This window comes from Callithrix jacchus, chromosome 5 (genome assembly GCF_049354715.1).
Source record: "Callithrix jacchus isolate 240 chromosome 5, calJac240_pri, whole genome shotgun sequence".
In the NCBI taxonomy this organism is placed as follows: Eukaryota; Metazoa; Chordata; class Mammalia; order Primates; family Cebidae; genus Callithrix; species Callithrix jacchus.
The window spans coordinates 125,161,161-125,180,466 of record NC_133506.1 but is presented as its reverse complement, the minus strand read 5'-3'; the positions used below and the strand labels follow the sequence as shown (position 1 = coordinate 125,180,466).

General features: G+C 35.1%; 1 protein-coding gene across 1 annotated transcript in view; it reads left to right on the top strand.

Moving 5' to 3' along the window:
• Positions 1-18,972, top strand: part of ABCA10 (ATP-binding cassette, sub-family A (ABC1), member 10) — a 52,742-nt gene extending 33,770 nt beyond the window's left edge. Inside the window, 21 exon segments of the mRNA XM_078375434.1 lie at positions 3,000-3,217; positions 5,210-5,329; positions 6,137-6,196; positions 6,198-6,224; positions 7,513-7,567; positions 7,570-7,603; positions 8,546-8,666; positions 9,313-9,379; positions 9,382-9,429; positions 10,091-10,182; positions 10,394-10,557; positions 13,250-13,325; positions 13,397-13,491; positions 14,621-14,740; positions 14,928-14,988; positions 14,990-15,036; positions 15,038-15,067; positions 17,365-17,444; positions 18,356-18,411; positions 18,519-18,647; positions 18,775-18,972. Of these exon segments, the coding sequence (XP_078231560.1) occupies positions 3,000-3,217; positions 5,210-5,329; positions 6,137-6,196; positions 6,198-6,224; positions 7,513-7,567; positions 7,570-7,603; positions 8,546-8,666; positions 9,313-9,379; positions 9,382-9,429; positions 10,091-10,182; positions 10,394-10,557; positions 13,250-13,325; positions 13,397-13,491; positions 14,621-14,740; positions 14,928-14,988; positions 14,990-15,036; positions 15,038-15,067; positions 17,365-17,444; positions 18,356-18,411; positions 18,519-18,617 (1,670 nt within the window). The 3' untranslated portion in view covers positions 18,618-18,647; positions 18,775-18,972.
• Positions 18,973-19,306: the final 334 nt, after the last annotated feature.

The window sequence follows — 19,306 nt, the reverse complement described above, 5'->3', positions numbered from 1 at the left end:
ATGGGTAAGACCCTTTAGGGTATCTGTTATACCTTATTGCTACATGCAGGTGTCTACAACTGACTTTTGAGACTGCAGTTTTATAAAGCAGTGAATGTAAAATACAGTTTGTAGCAGATGGAAGAATAAATATAGAATGCAGAAGCAGAAACAGGAAGTGTTTGATTACTCCTTACAATGCATTGTTGTTGCCATCATTGCTTCACAGAAGGAGTGGTTGATGGAAGACTTCTTCTTCTTTTTTTTTTGATGAGTAAAGCAATATAGATGGGATAATTAGTGTAGTAAGATGACAAAAGGAAATGGAATAAAGATTAAAGATGTAAGATAGTCAAAGATACAGTCTTCACTTGCATTGTTAGATTTAGAAAATCTTACTTAATTTTTATACAATACTATAGATATATTGCTATATAGTTTGTTAAAGCAATACCTTTAATAATTACAAAGACTATGGCCACAAAATCTTTGAGGGGATTCTGAAATACACACAATGTGTATAAAATAAGCTGATGAAACCCTGAGTTTATTTTAGTTTATATTGTTTATTCCTTCAGAAAAATTTCTTGTACATATGGAAGAAACATTATTTATATGCCTTTTTGATATGTATCATATTTATATATCCACTTGTCCATATCATTATCTCACTGCTTTGCAGTGCTACCTTTGTTATTGATTAAGACTATTTCTGGCCTTTCTGGTTTCTTCTATTAATCTGTTTTTCTGTTTATACATCAACACCACATTGTCTCAATTATGGTAGCTTTATTTGAGACAGCAAATCTTCCCACTTTGTTCTTTTTTAAGTGTCTTGGCTATTTTTGATTCTTTGTATTTTTATGCACTTTTTAGAATATGCTTGTCAAATTCCGTAAGAAGTTACATTAATTGGGATTGTATTGAATCTATGAATTACTTTGAGGGAGAAATGGTATCTTTACATAGTGAATCTTCCAGTTCACAGACATTGTCTGCTTCTTTATTTTAGGCTTTTAGAAACATCTGTTTTGTATATATAAGTTCACGGTATCCAACACATTTATATATTGACTTGATGTATGGACAGTTGACTCATATAATATCTCCTTAGAAAAGTACAGTGATTAAGAATTTTGTGTATATTTCAGAATCTCCTCAAAGATTTAGTGGCCATAGTCTTTGTAATTGTTAAAGGTATTGCTTTAACAAAATATATAGCAATATATCTTCAGTATTATATAAAAATTAAGTTAGATTTTCTAAATCGAACAATGCAAGTGAAGAATGTACCTTTGAACATCTTGCTTCTTTCATCTTCATTCCATTTCTTTTTTTCATCTTACTAGAGTAATTACCCCATGTGTATTGTTTTACTCATCAAAAAAAAAAAAAAAAAAAAAAAAAAGAAGAAGTCTTCCATTAACCATTCCTTCGGGGAAGCAATGATAGCAACAACAATGCATTGAAAGGAGTAATCAATCACTTCCTGTTCCTGCTTCTGCATTCTATATTTATTCTTCCTTCTGCCACAAACTTTATTCAATCATCTCCCACTGGGTCCCTCCTTCAACACATAGGAATTATGGGAACTACAAAATGAGATTTGGTTGGGGACACAGAGCCAAACCATATCATCTTCCTTTTCTTCCTCCACTTTTATTTCTGTAACCAGAGTAATTACAATACTATTTAACAAAGTGTTTTTTATAAACTGTACTCTTGATATGCATCCTTTTTGATTATTTGGTGAATAAAAACAGAACAATGGAAATCTTCCTTATTTTTTGCCCTTCCCAATATTTATTCATTCATTCATATTGATTGTATTTTCCTGTGTGCCAGATACTTTGCTTGAAATATAACCATGAACAAAGCAAATTTCTGCAATCAGGGAGCTTATATCCAATGAAATATAAAAGAGAATAATTCCTGTTCAAATCAACATATATTTGACCCTTAAATAATGTTAGAATAAGAGGCACCAATCCCCCTTAACCCATGCAATTGAAAATTCGTGTGTAACTTTTGACTCTCCAAAACTTAACTACTCATAGCCTATTGTTGACGGAAATCTTACTGATGACATAGTTCCTTAACACATATTTTGTATATGTATTATACATTGTATTCTCACAATAAAGTAAGCTAGAGAAAAGAAAATGTTATTAAGAAAGTCATAAGAAAGATATATTTGCTTTCTTTCATTCTTGAAAGTAGAGGTGGATTATCATTCTCAGTTTTCATTCTTGTTGTCAAGAATAAAGAGAGGAGGAAGAGAAGGCAGAGGAGGAGTTGGTCTTGCTGTCTTAGGGGTGTCAGAGGTGAAAGAGGTGGAAAAGGAGGCAGGAGAGACAGGCAGACACACTTGGTATAACTTTCCAAAAATATGATTTCTGTCTCACTTTTTGCTTTTCTATTTCTCCAAAAATGTCTTTATGTAGTAGCAATCCTTTTTCTGCTGTTTGCTTTGGTCTCAATGCCTGCATCATAGAAGATTCCATGTCATAAAATAAGTCAAAAGCAGTCTTGAATAATCAGAATCCTTTTTTCAAATTGTTTAACATCAATTCGTTTTCTGGCACTGCTTCTTCCACATCTTTCTCATCCTCTGGCAGTAGAAACCCTCCTTTCTATAAAATTGTCTTCTGTTAATTTCTCTGGTGTGGTGTCTATTAGTTCTTGAATTTCTCCAAGATCCATATCTTGAAACCCTTCACACCCTTCCTTATTTGCCATAATCTACAATCTCTTTTTTCTTTCCTTGATTCGTTCTATTGTAAATCCTGTGAAGTCATGCACAACATCTGAATACCATTTTCTTCAGCAGCAATTTATTGTTTCAGGCTTGATGGTTTTCAAAGCTCTTTCTGTACCAATGATGGCATCTCCGATGGTAGAATCATTCCAGACTTTCATGATGTTCTCTCTATCAGGGTTCTCTTCTATAATGTTGACAATCCTTTCCATAGAGTATTGTGTGTAATGAGCCTTAAAAGTTCTTTTGAACTAATCTACAGGTTGGATTAGAGATGCAGTGTTTGGGAGCAAGCAGACCACTTTGTTGCTGTCGGTGTTGAACTCATGTGGTTCTGGGTTACCACGGGTGCTGTCCAATAGCAAAAGAACTTTAAAAGGCAGTTTAAAAGGAACTTTAAAAGTGCTTGCTGACTTTAGGGACAAAGCATCGATGGAACCAATCCAGAAAAAGGGCTCTTGTTGTCTAGGCCTTCTTGTTGTATAACAAAAAGACTGGCAGTTGGTGTTTATCTTTTCCCTTCAAGATGTGAATGTTAGCAGCTTTATGGATAGTGGCAGTACTGATCATCAATCCAACTGCATTTGCACAAATAGCCTATCCTTTTCTACCTTAAATCCTGGTACTTAATTCTCTTTCCTACTAATCAATGTTCTTTGTGGCATTTTCCCCCCCAGAATTAGGGAACTTACATCTGTGTTAAAAACATGTTCAGGTATATATATTTTCTCTTCAACAATTTTATTAATAGTATCTGGGAGCTTGTCTACTGCATCTTGATTAGCGGAAGCTGCTTTCTCTGTTATCTTGACATGTTTTAAGCCAAACGTCTTTCTGAAATTATCAAAGCATCCTTTGAGGGCATTACATTCTCCAGCTTTAGAACTTTCGCATTTCCTTTAAGTTGTTATATAATGACTTCACTTTTTATCAAATTATGTTCAAGCTTATAGGTATAAAAGTTGGATCTTCAACATGAGATAAAAAGGTATTTCACAAAAAGTGCAAGGTTTTTGTGCCTCCTGGTATGGCTACAGTGACAGATGCATAAATATCCTTTTCTTCTTTTACAGTAGTCCTTAAACTGGATTTATTTATTTTGAAATGGCAGGCAACTGTAACTTATAGTACATATATATGTATCAATCTATGGTACATATCAAGCGATTCAGCTTTTTCCTTGTAATGTCATGACTTTTCTCTGCTTCTTGGGAGAACTTCCAGAATCACTAGTGGAAATTCCTCTAGATCCTATATATTACCTATTCCTATAGGTACTGTATTATTGAAAGTTTACAGTATTGCACTAAACACAATGAAAATTTGCAAGAACCATGAGATGTCATTTTTTCTGAGATACGCCATTTGCTTGAGATTAAGAACCTCACACAGCATTTTAAGGGAATATTTGCAAACTTGAGCTTCTCACAGTAGCAACAGGAGTTGACTACAAAATTATTACAGGGGTACAGCATGTTCTACAGTTAATTTTATGCAATCATGATTTAAATATGCATCTTTATGTTTACATTTTTCTTGACTGCTAATGGCAACATATATGGTATGTAAGTGTTTCTGTGCATGTTTTGATACAATTGAACTTTTTATAACAGATTTGTTTATAATTTACAGTGGTAAATGACAAAATAGACTAATATCTACTTACATTTTATGCATTCATGATATACCTAACTTTTCTTTAATTTTTTTTCAGTATAGGTAGACCCTGTGGTTCATCTGTGAGGTTTTCAAATTGTCACAAATCTTCCCCCAAATTTCTATCATATTTATGGAAAACAATCCACTTATAATTGCACCCATGCTTTTCAAACTCATGCTGTTCAAGGGTCAACTGTATACACTCTTTGGAATGTCATATGAATTTTGAATGGGGGAAGAACTGGAGCCAGAGAGACATTTTAGTAAACTACTAACAGTCTGAGTGGCGATATGGGCTGCCCTTTAAAGTGACATTCATATTATTTACCTCTGGGAACGTTCTAAACTGTTCAATAATCCTACCTTGGATATCAAGACTAATAATTCTGACATTTCTCTGACTGCTTAGATATGGCATTAAACACCAACCTCAAAGTGTATTTTGTCTTTTAAGTTCCCAAGTCATATCATCAGTTAATTTTTCGCTGTATCCTTGTACTGAAAACATATGAAGATTAGTTATAATAAATTAAGTGAATAATGTTATATCACCTTCTTTTATTGTTGCTGTTTATCCCTACTGGGTAATACAAAATTGTTAAGATATTTATATCAGACCTTATTGTAATCCTATGTTTTAGCTGCAGTGGAGTTTGATACTTACTAAAGAGGATATCCTAAGAATATTTCTATCTGTGAGGCCAAAGTTGAAAATGACAGTATCTCCCAGGAAAACAGGTTATTCATAGGAAATATATTAAGATATCAAATATAACTAAGAAAATTATAATATCTCTGGATTTTTTCTTCTAGATATTAATATGTGTATCCACAATTCTGGTATCAACTAAATATGAAAAACCCAATTCAATTTTGTGCATGATTTTAATGCCTTCCTTCACTTTGCTTGGATATGTCACGTTATTGAGCCAGGTAAGCAATGTTACCTACTGTGTCTCTGATCTTCACCTTGTAGCCCATTAATAAAATCCTTACTCATTGTTGGAATAGATGTATTTATAAAATTTTGAAGTTATTCAATGCTGATAAGTTCTAAAAATAAGATTTCAAAGCTGTATAAAATTGAAAGCTGTCAAATTTGCTGAGGTCAGCATTCATACTAGTGGGAAGAGGGACAATCTATGCAGAAATACGGGAGGAAGCCCAACCTTTGTTTATGAATACCAGAGGGGATTCTGAGACAGGACTAGAACTTTTCCATTGTTTAAAACATGCTGTCTTGTGGTGAATCCATCTTGTCAGGGGATAGAAATGTTTCATTTAAATGTTGATCAATGTCCAAAATCTTTATTGGGCTTATTTATTGCATACTACTTAGTGTCAGTAAATTGCTTTTGGAGTGTATGACTGGTAAGTAAGGGAAAGAAAACATGATTCTATTAAGTACTTCCTGCAGAAACTAAACACCACTGAGAATTTTGGGGAACTGTGGACAAATCTTGTCTACTTCATAGTTCTGTACTTTGTCACTCCCCCTAAAAAGAATCTTGCAAATCCCTATTACATAGAATTGGAAAATAAACAGTGTTAGAGGTCATAACTAAGGAAAGATGTCAGGTCATCAGTAGACTTTAGCATCAAAAAATAACTCTTATCTCAATTAATGGAATACTCACTGTTGTCCCAAAGAACATCAAGTACAATCTGGGTATATCTAATGTGTAAGTTTTATATTTATAGAAAAACTTGCATTTAACTCTTGATGGGTTTTTATTTCAGCTCAGCTTTATGTATATGAGATACTTGGACAGTCTGGATGATGGGATAAATGAACTCAATAAAAACTATTCTTTTAACCACCTTAATAGTAAGAATTAAATTATCAACTAATACTGTTGTAAGCAGGCATCCTTACATTGTTATTGATGTTACTGAGAATTTTCTTAGTGCTTACCCATTAGCATCATAGTAACTTTTTAAAATAAACTATTTATCTTACTAAATCCCTCAGTTCCTGAGTTACTGAGAGCTTTTGTCTTTTGTTTCTAGTATTTATCAGGAATGAATCTGGAATCTTCTCAAAGCCTATGAGCATCTGTTAAGAATGATCAATTTATTTTTTAAAAAACTATTAAAAATTAATAAATGTTAGTTTATATTCTGTAATGTTTAAGTAATCTCTCCCTCCCTAAGGTCAAGAAGATATTATTATTTTATATTATTTTCTAAAATATTTATATTTCCCTTTCATATTTATGTCTTCAATCATCTAAAATTCATTTTTTTCCTGTGAGCTTGTTTTATTTCTATCTTTAAGGATGTCCAGTTGTCCCAGCAATTGAGACAACTGTTTATTGAAAAGTCTGTGTCTTTCCCATTGATATTCAGAGCTACTTCTATCCATATATCAGATGCCCATACATGTAGAGTCTATTTCTGGGATAGCTATTCCATTTTGTTTGCTTCTGCCAAGTTTACAGGGATACTACTAGTTTGTACCATGTTAAACCACATTCTAGGCTTGAGGTTTTTTTCCTGACCAACAGTGATGTGAATTTGGGCTCCAAGTCTGGATAAAAGCTGGCTTGTATTTCCACCTTCACTTTCTCTTTCCATGATGAGCACTCAAGGCAATGATCTTAGCAGTATCTTGAGGGTTCTTTTCACCTGTCACTAAAAGCATAACCCTTTGAGGTCCATCCTTTATTAGAGAAAGAGTGACCTATCTACTCCTTGCTTGGGACGACTCTATACTTCAACAGTCTCTTCTGTCTTTTGCTCCTAGACATGGCATGAAAATGGAAATTTCAATATTTCAAGGATAAAGAATAGCTCTAGGATGAGATTTGCTTTGGGGCTAAGCCTATCTCCTGTATTCACTTAGATTTGGCTGAAAAAGTCCATGCCATTTTATTAGCTCTTCTACGCTTTTAAGAAGTTTTTTTAAAAAAATTAGTGTGAGGTTTTTAATTCTTTCTTAGAGGGAAGGTCAGTTTGAATAAACCTTTCTTCCACATGAGAAGTATTTTACAAGCTGTTTGTCAAATTTATAAGAAAATGATAAAATCTTCTATGACAAAAAAATGGACAAATATTGACCATTGAGTGTGAATGCCATGGTGATACTAATGCTAATTATTTTTCTTTTCTTTCAGCCATACCTTCAGAGTTTTATTTTCCTTCTTATCATAAGGTGTCTGGAAATGAAGTATGGAATGAAATAATGAGTAAAGACCCAGTTTTCAGGTTGGGAGAACATTAATTGAGATCTGAATGTAATTTAACTATTTAGTCTTTTATTTATTCATATTTTTTTATATTTAATCTTTTAAAATTTATAATTTTATTTAACTTATTTATATTTATTTTTGAAAATAGAAACAGGGTTTCAGGTTGGGAGAACAGTAATTGAGATCTGAATGTAATTTAAAAATTTAATGTTTTAAAATCTGTATTTTCATTTTATTTATTTTTATTTTTGAAAATAGAGACAAGATCTTGCCATATTGCTCAGGTTGGTCTCAAACCCCTGGCCTCAAGTGATCCTCCTGCTGTGGTCTTAAATATTTAGTCTTTATTACAGTATATTTAACATCAGTTTATTAAAATGGATTTACTGCCCAGCACTTGGCTAAGCATGTTGTAGAGTGCTGTTTTGGGACAAAGAAAACAGAATTAGATTGGATGCAGGGATATTTAGTTTCTAAGTCATAGGTTCTGATTTTAGGTAAGATAAATTTTTGTCCTGTACATCTCTGTAAGTAGTGGTTAAGCATCAAAGCTTGCTTTTCTTCTGGTTATGGCCATTATGGGTCCCTAAGTAGAAGGTACAGTAAAAACTGGTTCAATATAAAACCAATTAGGATGATCTTTTATGAGGAAAGTGGTCATGATCTGGATGTGACAGACTAAAATACCCATATGTCTAAATTTAAGAGATTTTAAAAAAGTAAGAAAGCCAGTTGACAGGATAAAATGTTTTAAAGAGAAGATATAGTCAAAGAAGATTTCAAGGATCTTTGCTACTGGAGGTATTATTACTGCCAAGAAGAATCTTGTATTTAATAAATTAATCATTTATAGTCTTTTTAAAAAAAGGATAATAATTTAATTATAGGGGTTTACGTTTTCTTGATAGTTGTTGTACAACCAGAATTGCATTTTTATGTTATTTTATTTCCTCTGTAGAATCTCTCCACAAAGTAGAGAAATTCATCCCAATCCAGAAGAGCCCTAAGAAGAAGATGAAAATGTTCAAGCTGAAAGAGTCAAAGCAGCAAATGCATTCACCACTCCACACTTGGAGGAGGTGGGCAACAGTGATTAGACCCTTACTGAAATTCTTAGATAATTAGTTTGTCCTATAGAATGTTGGTTTTTATTTTGAAAAGTTGCTTTTGTTTTTTTAATATGTCTGTTTATAGCTAATATTCAAATTATTCTCTTTAAAACTAACTACTCTGTCTTCATTCTTTCATTTTTTTCTTCTTCAGTTTTCCGTAGGTCTTAATCTTCCAGCTTCTCATTCATCAGATTAATTCAACAAGTTCTCTGATATTTTAAAATTAATTTTAACAAAATCCCACATTTTTCAAGTCACAATTTCATTTTGTGTTATCGTATACTTGTAATATTAATAACTGAATAGCATATGAACAAGAGCAAATAAATTTACAATGCATGGAAATCAATATGGAATAAACTGGGAATGAAATTAGTGGAAAGGGCAAGGATAGATGCTAGCATAATGCAAAGGGAATATATTTAATTAGGAATTAATTTCATTAGTATTTATGAACATACATTTGGGTATTTTATTTGAAAAAAGAGGCTAAAGCTCTTCAGCTTGGCATCAAATTTGGTTAGGTTTATAGACTAGGAAATAGAAAATAAAACATTAATTCATAAAATATCTGAAATTTAACAGGAAAATCATGCTTTCTCATATTTTCCAGAAACCAGTCATAACTGCAAGCTGTTTACACAAGGAATATTATGAAACAAAGAAAAGTTGCTTTTCAGCAAGAAAAAAAAAATAGCCATCAGAAATGTTTCCTTTTGAGTTAAAAAAGGTTTGAACAATTGCTCTCTTTATTACTATTGTTGTAATGTTCCTTATCCTCTAGATTTAAGACTATGAAGGAGACAAATTTTTATTCTTTGAAACTGTTCATATTTCCTGGTTAATATGTAATTATGAAACTTCTTCGCATGTCAGCAGATAAGTCTTTTCTACTTCAAAATCATGTCCCAATTCAAATGGCAAGACCCAAATTCTCTGTATTAATGTTGTAATACAGGAGTTTTCAAGGTGCTAACTAAGCTTTTGTTTTAGAAATGTTACTTTGGGCTGGCCATGGTGGGTCATGCCTCTAACCCTAGTGCTTTGGGAGGCTGAAGTGGGAGGAGTGCTTGAAGCCAGGAGTTTGAGACCAGCCTGGGCAACATAGCAAGACTCCATCTCTATAAAAATTTTTTAAATTAGTTGGGTGTGGTGGTGCATGCATTTAGTCCCAGCTACTTGAGAGACTGATGCTGGAAGATGGCTTGAGCCCAGGAGATCGAGGCTGCAATAAGCAATGATTACACCACTGCACTCTAGCATAGGTGACAGGGCAAGATTCTGTCTCTGAAAAAAAGTCATTTCGTTTCCAAATGTTATGGAACCAACCAAGCAATTTTAGATTAGTCAGCATTGAAAATTCAAATATTGATGGTGACTCTTTCTTCCAGGTGAAATTTTAGGATAATGAGGCCACAATGGAGCTGGTAAAAGTAGTTCCATTAAAATGATCACTGGGTGCACAAAGCCAACTGCAGGAATGGTATGTGACATGTGAAGGAAATTTTGTTTTAAATATTGATGACATCCTTCTATAATTCCTATCAGTAAATCAAAAAATAGATGAAAGAATTTATAAAATTTATCTTGAATATTCAAAAAATATTGTAGCTTAATGGCCACTTTAATCTCTTTTAGTAGAGCAGATTGAAGCAAAAACCAAAGGTGGATCTGGTATTCATTGTCCTGCCTAGGTGGTGTTACAAGGGAGCAGAGCATCAGCAATGCAACAGTGTGACAACAGCCTCAAGCCTCAGGAGAACTCACTGCGGCATGAGCTTACAATGAAAGAGCACCTGGAGTTGTATGCAGCTGTGAAAGGACTGGGCAAAAAAGATGCTGCTCTTAGTATTTTATGGTACAGAGAGAAGTCACAATTTGTACCTGAAGGAAGGGAAAAATATGTAATCTCTTTATTATCTAAAAAAAGGAGATCATAAACAATGTCTTTAAATTTTCATGCAAATAAAATGTTTGAAATACCTGAATAAGAACCAAATCATAAGATTTAGGAACATATTAAGGAAGCTAAAATTTACTATCTAGAATAATAGTGCTAAGGGTTTCCTGTAGTTATTTCAGATAGGTCCATTTGCTATACACTTCAGGTATAATCACACTGTTTTGATGGAAAACTTATCCATCATGATCAAGTAGGATTCATCCCGGGGATGCAAGGCTGGTTCAACACACGCAAGTCTATAAATGTAATTCACCACACAAACAGAACCAAAAACAAAAACCACATGATTATCTCAATTGATGCAGAGAAGGCATTTGGCAAAATTCAACAGCCCTTTATGCTAAAAACCCTCAATAAACTTGGTATCGATGGAACATATCTCAAAGTAATAAAAGCTATTTATGACAAACCAACAGCCAATATCATACTGAATGGGCAAAAACTGGAAGCATTCCCTTTGAAATCCAGCATTAGACAAGGATGCCCTCTTTCACCACTCCTATTCAATATAGTACTGGAAGTTCTAGCCAGAGCAATCAGGCAAGAAAAAGAAAGGGTATTCAAATAGGAAAGGTGGAAGCCAAATTGTCTCTATTTTCAGACAACATGATAGTATACCTAGAAGACCCCATTGCCTCAGCCCAAAAACTCCTGAAACTGATAAGCAACTTCAGCAAAGTATCAGGATATGAAATCAATGTGCAAAAATCACAAGCATTCCTATACACCAAGAACAGACTTAAAGAGAGCCAAATCAAGAATGAACTGCCATTCACAATTGCTACAAAGAGAATTAAATACCTAGGAATACAACTCACAAAAAACGTAAGGGACCTCTTCAAGGAAAACTACAAACCACTGCTCAACGAAATAAGAGAGGACACACACAGATGGAGAAACATTCCAAGTTCATGGTTAGGAAAGATTCAATATCGTGAAAATGGCTATACTGCCCAAAGTAATTTACAGAATCAACGCTATCCCCATCAAGCTACCATTGACTTTCTTCACAGAACTGGAAAAAACCACCATGAACTTCATATCGAACCAAAAGAGAGCCTGCATAGCCAAGTCAATTCTAAGCAAAAAGAACACAGTGGGGGGCATCACACTACCGGATTTCAAACTATACTACAAGGCTACAGTAATCAAAACAGCATGGTACTGGTACCAAAACAGAGATATAGACCAATGGAACAGAACAGAGGCATCGGAGGCAATACAGCATATCTACAACCATACAATCTTGGATAAACCTGACAAAAACAAGCAATGGGGAAAGGATTCCCTGTTTAATAAATGGTGTTGAGAAAACTGGCTAGCAATGTGCAGAAAGCAGAAACTGGACCCCTTCCTGACGCCTTACACTAAATTTAACTCCAGATGGATTAAAGACTTAAACATAAGACCTGGCACCATAAAAACGCTAGAAGAAAATCTAGGCAAAACCATCCAGGACATAGGAGTAGGCAAGGACTTCATGAACAAAACACCAAAAGCATTGGCAACAAAAGCCAAAATAGACAAATGGGACCTAATTAAACTCCACAGCTTCTGCACAGCAAAGAAACAGTCACTAAAGTGAATCGGCAACCAACAGAATGGGAAAAAATTTTTGCAGTCTACCCATCTGACAAAGGGCTGATATCCAGAATTTACAAAGAACTCAAACAGATTTACAGGAAAAAACAAACAAGCCCATTCAAAAATGGGCAAAGGATATGAACAGACACTTTACAAAAGAAGACATATATGAGGCCAACAAACATATGGAAAAAATGCTCATCATCACTGGTCATTAGAGAGATGCAAATCAAAACCACATTGAGATACCATCTCACGCCAGTTAGAATGGCGATCATTAAAAAATGTGGAGACAACAGATGCTGGAGAGGATGTGGAGAAATAGGAACACTTTGACACTGTTGGTGGGAGTGTAAATTAGTTCAACCATTGTGGAAGACAGTGTGGCAATTCCTCAAGGCCTTAGAAATAGAAATTCCATTTGACCCAGCAATCCCATTACTGGGTATATATCCAAAGGACTATAAATCATTCTATAAGGACACATGCACACGAATGTTCATTGCAGCTACTGTTTACAATAGCAAAGACCTGGAACCAACCCAAATGCCCATCGATGATAGACTGGACTGGGAAAATGTGGCACATATACACCATGGAATATTATGCAGCAATCAGAAATGATGAATTCCTGTCGTTTGTAGGGACATGGATGAATCTGGAGAACATCATTCTCAGCAAACTGACACGAACAGAAAATGAAACACCACATATTCTCACTCATAGGCAGGTGATGGAAAATGAGAACACATGGACACTGGGAGGTGAGTACTAAACACTGGGGTCTATTGGGGGAAAAAGTGGAGGGCCAGTGGGGGTGGGGAGCTGGGGAGGCATAGCCTGGGGAGAAATGCCAAATGTGGGTGAAGGGGAGAAAGGAAGCGAAACACACTGCCATGTGTGTACCTATGCAACTGTCTTGCATGTTCTGTACATGTACCCCCAAACCTAAAATGCAATAAAAATTTAGAAAAAAAATAATAATCACACTTTTTTTTGTCAGATTAGTGGAAGCTCTCAATCTCTAGGAGCAACTTAAGGCTCCCGTGAAAATTCTATCAGAGGGAATAACAAGAAAGGTATAGGCCAGTCTTGGGGTTGCTCTGTGCACCCGTGGCTGGGTGCCCATGGGCTGTTCCTCCCATTGAAGCTGTGCTTCATGCTGAGCATCCTGAGGAACCTATCAGTGATACTTCTAGATGAGCCATTCACCGGGATGGACCCCAAGGGGCAGCAGCAAAAGCGGTAAGCAGAGTGAATATTAAGTGTCAGAGTCAATAGAATATATCTAGTTTGTTTTCTTGGGTGTATGTTTGTTTGTTACATTTTGCTCCATTTAACCTTTGACATGTACATCCTCTATTATGTAATTCAGTGAAATTTAATATAGCATTCAAATTCCTCCTGGAAGGAAAAAAATAAACATTTTAAGGCCCAAGTAGACTCTTGATTGTATTTGATTGGATTTTTCTTCTCTTATTCCTCTTCCCCCTGTACTTTATTTTTCCATTTTATTTTTCACTTATTGAAAGTCATACAGTGTGATATTTCTCTATTTTTTACTCCAACTTTTCTTCCCCAATAGTAAATTATTTTAATCAATATTTTCCAATACTTTTCTTTTTATGAAGCCTATTAATATGGTACTATCCTTAGGTAATGTAGCACAATTTTTATTCTTTTTTTCTATGGCAAAGATTTTCTTTTGTAGCCTAATTTATTTATTATTCATTTATTTATTTTATTGTATTACTTGAGACAGGGTCTTGCTCTGTCACCAAGGCTGAAATGCAGTGGTGCAATCATAGCTCACTGCAGCCTCAACCTCCTGGGCTTAAGTGATCCACTCACCTCAGCCTCCTGAGTAGCTGGGACCACAGGCATGTGCCACCTGGCTAATTTTTAACTTTTTTGCAGAGATGGGGTTTCACCATATAAGCTTCTTGTATCCTAACATAAAATTTTCTCTTTAGATTTCCTGCTTTTTTCTATTTATCTATTTTCCCAAATTACTTTCTAAATGCAAATAATCCCTTTATTTTTTTATTTTTATTTTTTATATATTTTTTTTTTTGAGACGGAGTTTCGCTCTTGTTACCCAGGCTAGAGTGCAATGGCGCGATCTCGGCTCACTGCAACCTCCGCCTCCTGGGTTCAGGCAATTCTCCTGCCTCAGCCTCCTGAGTAGCTGGGATTACAGGCACACGCCACCATGCCCAGCTAATTTTTTGTGTTTTTGGTAGAGACGGGGTTTCACCATGTTGACCAGGACGGTCTTGATCTCTTGACCTCGTGATCCACCCGCCTCGGCCTCCCAAAGTGCTGGGATTACAGGCTTGAGCCACCGCGCCCGGCCCCCTTACTTTATTTTTAGGCAGACACTTCGGGCTACTGTTAAAACCAAGGAGTGGGGCGCTCTCTTGACCACCCATTACATGTCAGAGGCTACAGCTGTGTGTGACCATGTGGTCATGATGGTGTCAGGAATGCTAAGGTAGGTAGGTGACTCTCCTGAGCCAGCACAGGACTAGTATGTTCTTGTAGAGAGAGTTTCAGTTTGCTATGAACAGCTGATGCTCTTCACCTCCCTGATGTATAATTAGGCACCTTCCTCTACAGTGAGAACTGAGGAAGAAATTAAGAGACAAGTATTTTTTCCTTCTTTATCTTCCCTGAATTAGGTGTATTGGTTGCATTCAACATCTGGAAAACAAGTTTGATAAAGATTACTTGCTAGAAATAAAAAATGAAAGAACCTACTCAGGTGGAACCTCTCCACATAGAGATTTTGTATTTTCCCACAGGCTGATGGGCAGGAAAGGTAAAGGATGTTTTTGGTTTGAGTGACAAGTATAAGTGTTTTCCAGTATTAGTATCATTTAGTTTTGTGCTAGTCTAAACAAGAAGAGAAAGACGGAGCAGGCTTGTTCATCACAAAACAAGTTGTTTGAGGATTGCTAGGATGTGTTGCAAAAACTAAAAAGCTATTTTCAGTGAGTGTTTTAGACCTCAGAAAAGGTGAATGGTGTGTGTGTGTACATTCATATGTATGTGTGTAAATGGTGGAATGGAGATTAAGAACAAAGTATAGACAAATTAAATTATCAACTTTTTAATGATTTTTAAAAATAGACAATGAGGGCCGGCGGTGGTGGCTCAAGCCTGTAATCCCAGCACTTTGGGAGGCTGAGGTGGGTGGAACACGAGGTCAAGAGATCGAGACCATCCTGGTCAACATGGTGAAACCCAGTCTCTACTAAATATACAAAAAATTAGCTGGGCATGGTGGCGCGTGCCTGTAATCCCAGCTACTTGGGAGGCTGAGGCAGGAGAATTGCCTGAACCCAGGAGGCGGAGGTTGCAGTGAGCTGAGATCGCGCCATTGCACTCCAGCCTGGGTAACAAGAGCGAAACTCCGTCTCAAAAAAAAAAAAGGCAATGAAAACAATGCTTTCACCTACAGGATTTTGCGGAGTATAAATTGTATCAAGAGCTCCATAACACAGACTTCCATGCTTGAGAAGGATTTACTCTATCCAGAATTATTCAATTGAATAATCATTTGATCCTCCCAATGTTTCTTTTAAAATTGTAAAAGAACCCATGGTCAGACATGGGTTATAAGTAATGGTAATCAAACCATTGTGAATAGCAGAATGAGGCTGAATTTAATTGAAAGACGAACAGAGTTTTCTGATATATACTTCTATTCATTTATGTTTATAATATTTGTTATATTTATTGGACATCTATTATTGACTGCAGGCTGTGTGTTGAACAGTCAACAAAATAGACGAAGTTCTTCTCTTTTGGATGTGAAGGTATTAAGCAAATGAAAATGCAAATAAATGAGGATATGACATTGAGGTAGGACTTTAAGACTGAGCAGGGTTTGATCAGCTGAAGAGTGGGAGTAACAGACACTCTTTCTAGGAAACAGCACATTAAAAGAACTTAGGTCAAGAATGAATTCTACAGATATGAAGGATGACACAAAAGCTCATGAGTTTATGTGTAAAGAGATATTCAAATGGAGCTGCCAAAATACAGAGATGTAGACCTGTGGCTCACAAGAAAAGGAAGAGGTGATTGAGATCTGGTCTGGCAACAAACAAAATGAGGCATTTTTACCACGTAGAAGACCATTAAAATCGGAGAATGTTGAGGCCAAGAAGAGAGATAGGAAGTCAAGAGGGTTTGATGAAACCCAGGAACTCTGAGCTTTGAGATGGGATTGAGGAAGAAAATAAATCTTCCTGTATGGATAGAACCACCACACCTCCATCACAACCATACCAACAAATACTGAGGCGTATCTAGAACAGCACTGGCCAGTAGAATTTTTGTGATAATGAAAATGTTCTATCTATGCTATCCAGGATGGTAGTCACTACACATATATAGCTACTGAGTACTTCAGATGTGGCTAGTGTGAATAAAGAGCTGAATTTTAAATTTTATTTATTTTAATTACTTTAAATTTAAATAGCCACATGTAGTTAGTAGTTACTCTATTAAGCAGTGCAGGCCTAGAGAGTTAGAAGGAAAATCATAAGTGTGGTTGTCTCAGAAGGTAAAAGAGAAAGAGTATGTTTGTTTTAAGGAGGATGTGTACGATTTTATTTAATGCTTTTAAGAAGTCTGAAAATGAAGACTGAAGAGTGTTCATTGGATTGTGCAGTGTGAAAGGCGGTTGAAGGTGAAGAATTATTTTTTAGCAGGAGAGTTCAACATATTTTAATTCTTATAGGAGAGATTAAAAATTAAATCTCAGCCTCTCCTATGAGAGAGGGAAAAGTAATGCAAACATTCGAAAAGGTTGCTTTTTGAGAGTAAGAAATATAGTACAATAAGAAAGTGCAGGCTGAGTGGGAAAGATTCTTGATCAGAGCTATTTCTCAAAATTTATCTTTAACATAAAATTAGAGGCAACAGATTTTTGTTGTTATAACATTTTTATGACTACATATAAGTTATTTCATACCAATTCATGCTCTATCAAATCATACATTTTTATTTAAAGAACACTTTGAAAAATTATTTTACTTTGCCTATTAATTCCTCCCCACTGTTATCACACTGAAACTTAGTGATAAAGCTCACTCTTCTTCCTGACAGATATTCCTCCTTAATGGCATATAAGTTACCTGTGGAGGATGTCCACCCTCTATCTTGGGCCTTTTTCAAATTAGAGGCAGGTAAGTTTGGGTATATATAAATAAGACTTTATGTATTGGTTGCATATTTTCATGTAGAATATATACTATGAACTTTCAAGTAGAACAATCAAATAATCAATCAAAACTTGGAAAATCCCTACCAGAATAGTCTTAACAATCTCAAAGGAAATGAAGTGGTGGTCCTAGATGTGGGTTTGGTCCACGTGATTCTTCCTGTGCTGACAAGGAAGCCCAACCACAGATCAGTCAGGTTATTCCATCCTGCAGGACTGAACTGGGGTACCAGGGCTGTTTCTTACCATGACACCAGTGCATAGGATTGAAGGATAATTGTAAGAATGCTGTCCCAAAGAGTATCAAGGTGAGCTTTTGGGTTCTCTATGTTTCTAAAAGACAAAGTATGAGGAGCAAATGTACAGAGGCAACAATAGGAGGACTGACTGAATATCAGCAAAGGGAAACACAGAGGGGTGAGGTGTAACAAGTCACGATTGAGGAGGGGCTTCTGAACTAGTTCCAGAGACACTGTACATTTATGGCTATTGTTGCAGAATGTAGAAGTGTGAGATCTGTTGAAAGGGAGCCAGCAAGGAGTGTACTTCTCTGTAGATTTATAAATATAGAATAAATTATCCTCAACAACTGATTTGGAGTCCAAAGCATACATGTAAAGAATCAAAAGGTTATTTACTAAAATAGAACACAAGGAGCTTTTTAGAGAGAGTTTATAGGAAACTGAATATGTTCATGCATGGCTATCTTTATTGGCCATATCAGCACTCTTCTTTTATTTATCTTTGAAGGAAATGTAATTATTTGGCCTATATCTTATAGTATCTAAACAGTTTGAAGTTACTGTCTCTATTGTGACTTTACAGACACTTGGTGAAAAATATATAAGCCACTAATGTCAGTCTCTTTAAATGCAGTAAAACAGACCTTCAACCTGAAGGAATACAGCTTCTCTCAGGCTACATTGGAGCAGGTGTGTTTTCTTTGAACAAGAGAGCATCATCCAGATAACCACTGTATGAATCCATCTTTCAGAAACACCTTGACATTTTTGTATTTTTTTTATTTTCTCTTACTTAGGTATTCTTAGAACTCTGTAAAGAGCAGGAGCTGGGAAATATTGATGACACAATTGATACAACAGTTCAACGGAAACTTCTCCCACAAAAAGACCCTTAAAACGAAGAACCTCCTAACATTCCATTTTAGGTCATACTACATTGTTAGCTTCCATAATTCTACAAGAATGCTTCCTTTTACTTCAGTTAACAAAAGAAAACATTCAATAGTGTAAATATTCAATAATGATTAAAGTTTTCTTTTTTTTTAATTTTAGGATGAAGAAAACAAGGAAATATAGGAAAAAGTAGTATCCAAATTTAACAAAATCAGACATGTTATTCATCCCCAACATGTGTCTAATTTGTGCTTAAAAATAATTTTAAAATCATATAATATTAGGTGGTTTTTGGTTATTATCAATAAAATTAACACTGAGCATATTTTACAAATAAAAATATGAGCTTTTTAGCCTCAACTTCAAATGTATCAGCTATTTTTAAACATTATTTACTCAGATTCTAATTTAATGTGACATTCGCTAAAAGAAGCTCTGATAAACTAATGAAATGGCACAGCAGAACATTTAATTATAATGACATATTCTGATTATAAAATAAACACATGAATTTTAGTATATATTAAAATTATATGGAAGAAGATATAATCTGTAAAAAAGTATCACAGTTAATATTTTATTCAGCCAACTTTTATATGCAATGTAATTTTTATGAGTCCCCTTTCAAAGGTAGTATCAGTAGGCATACTAATTTTTTGTATCGTTTCACTTCACAGTTCACAAACATTTC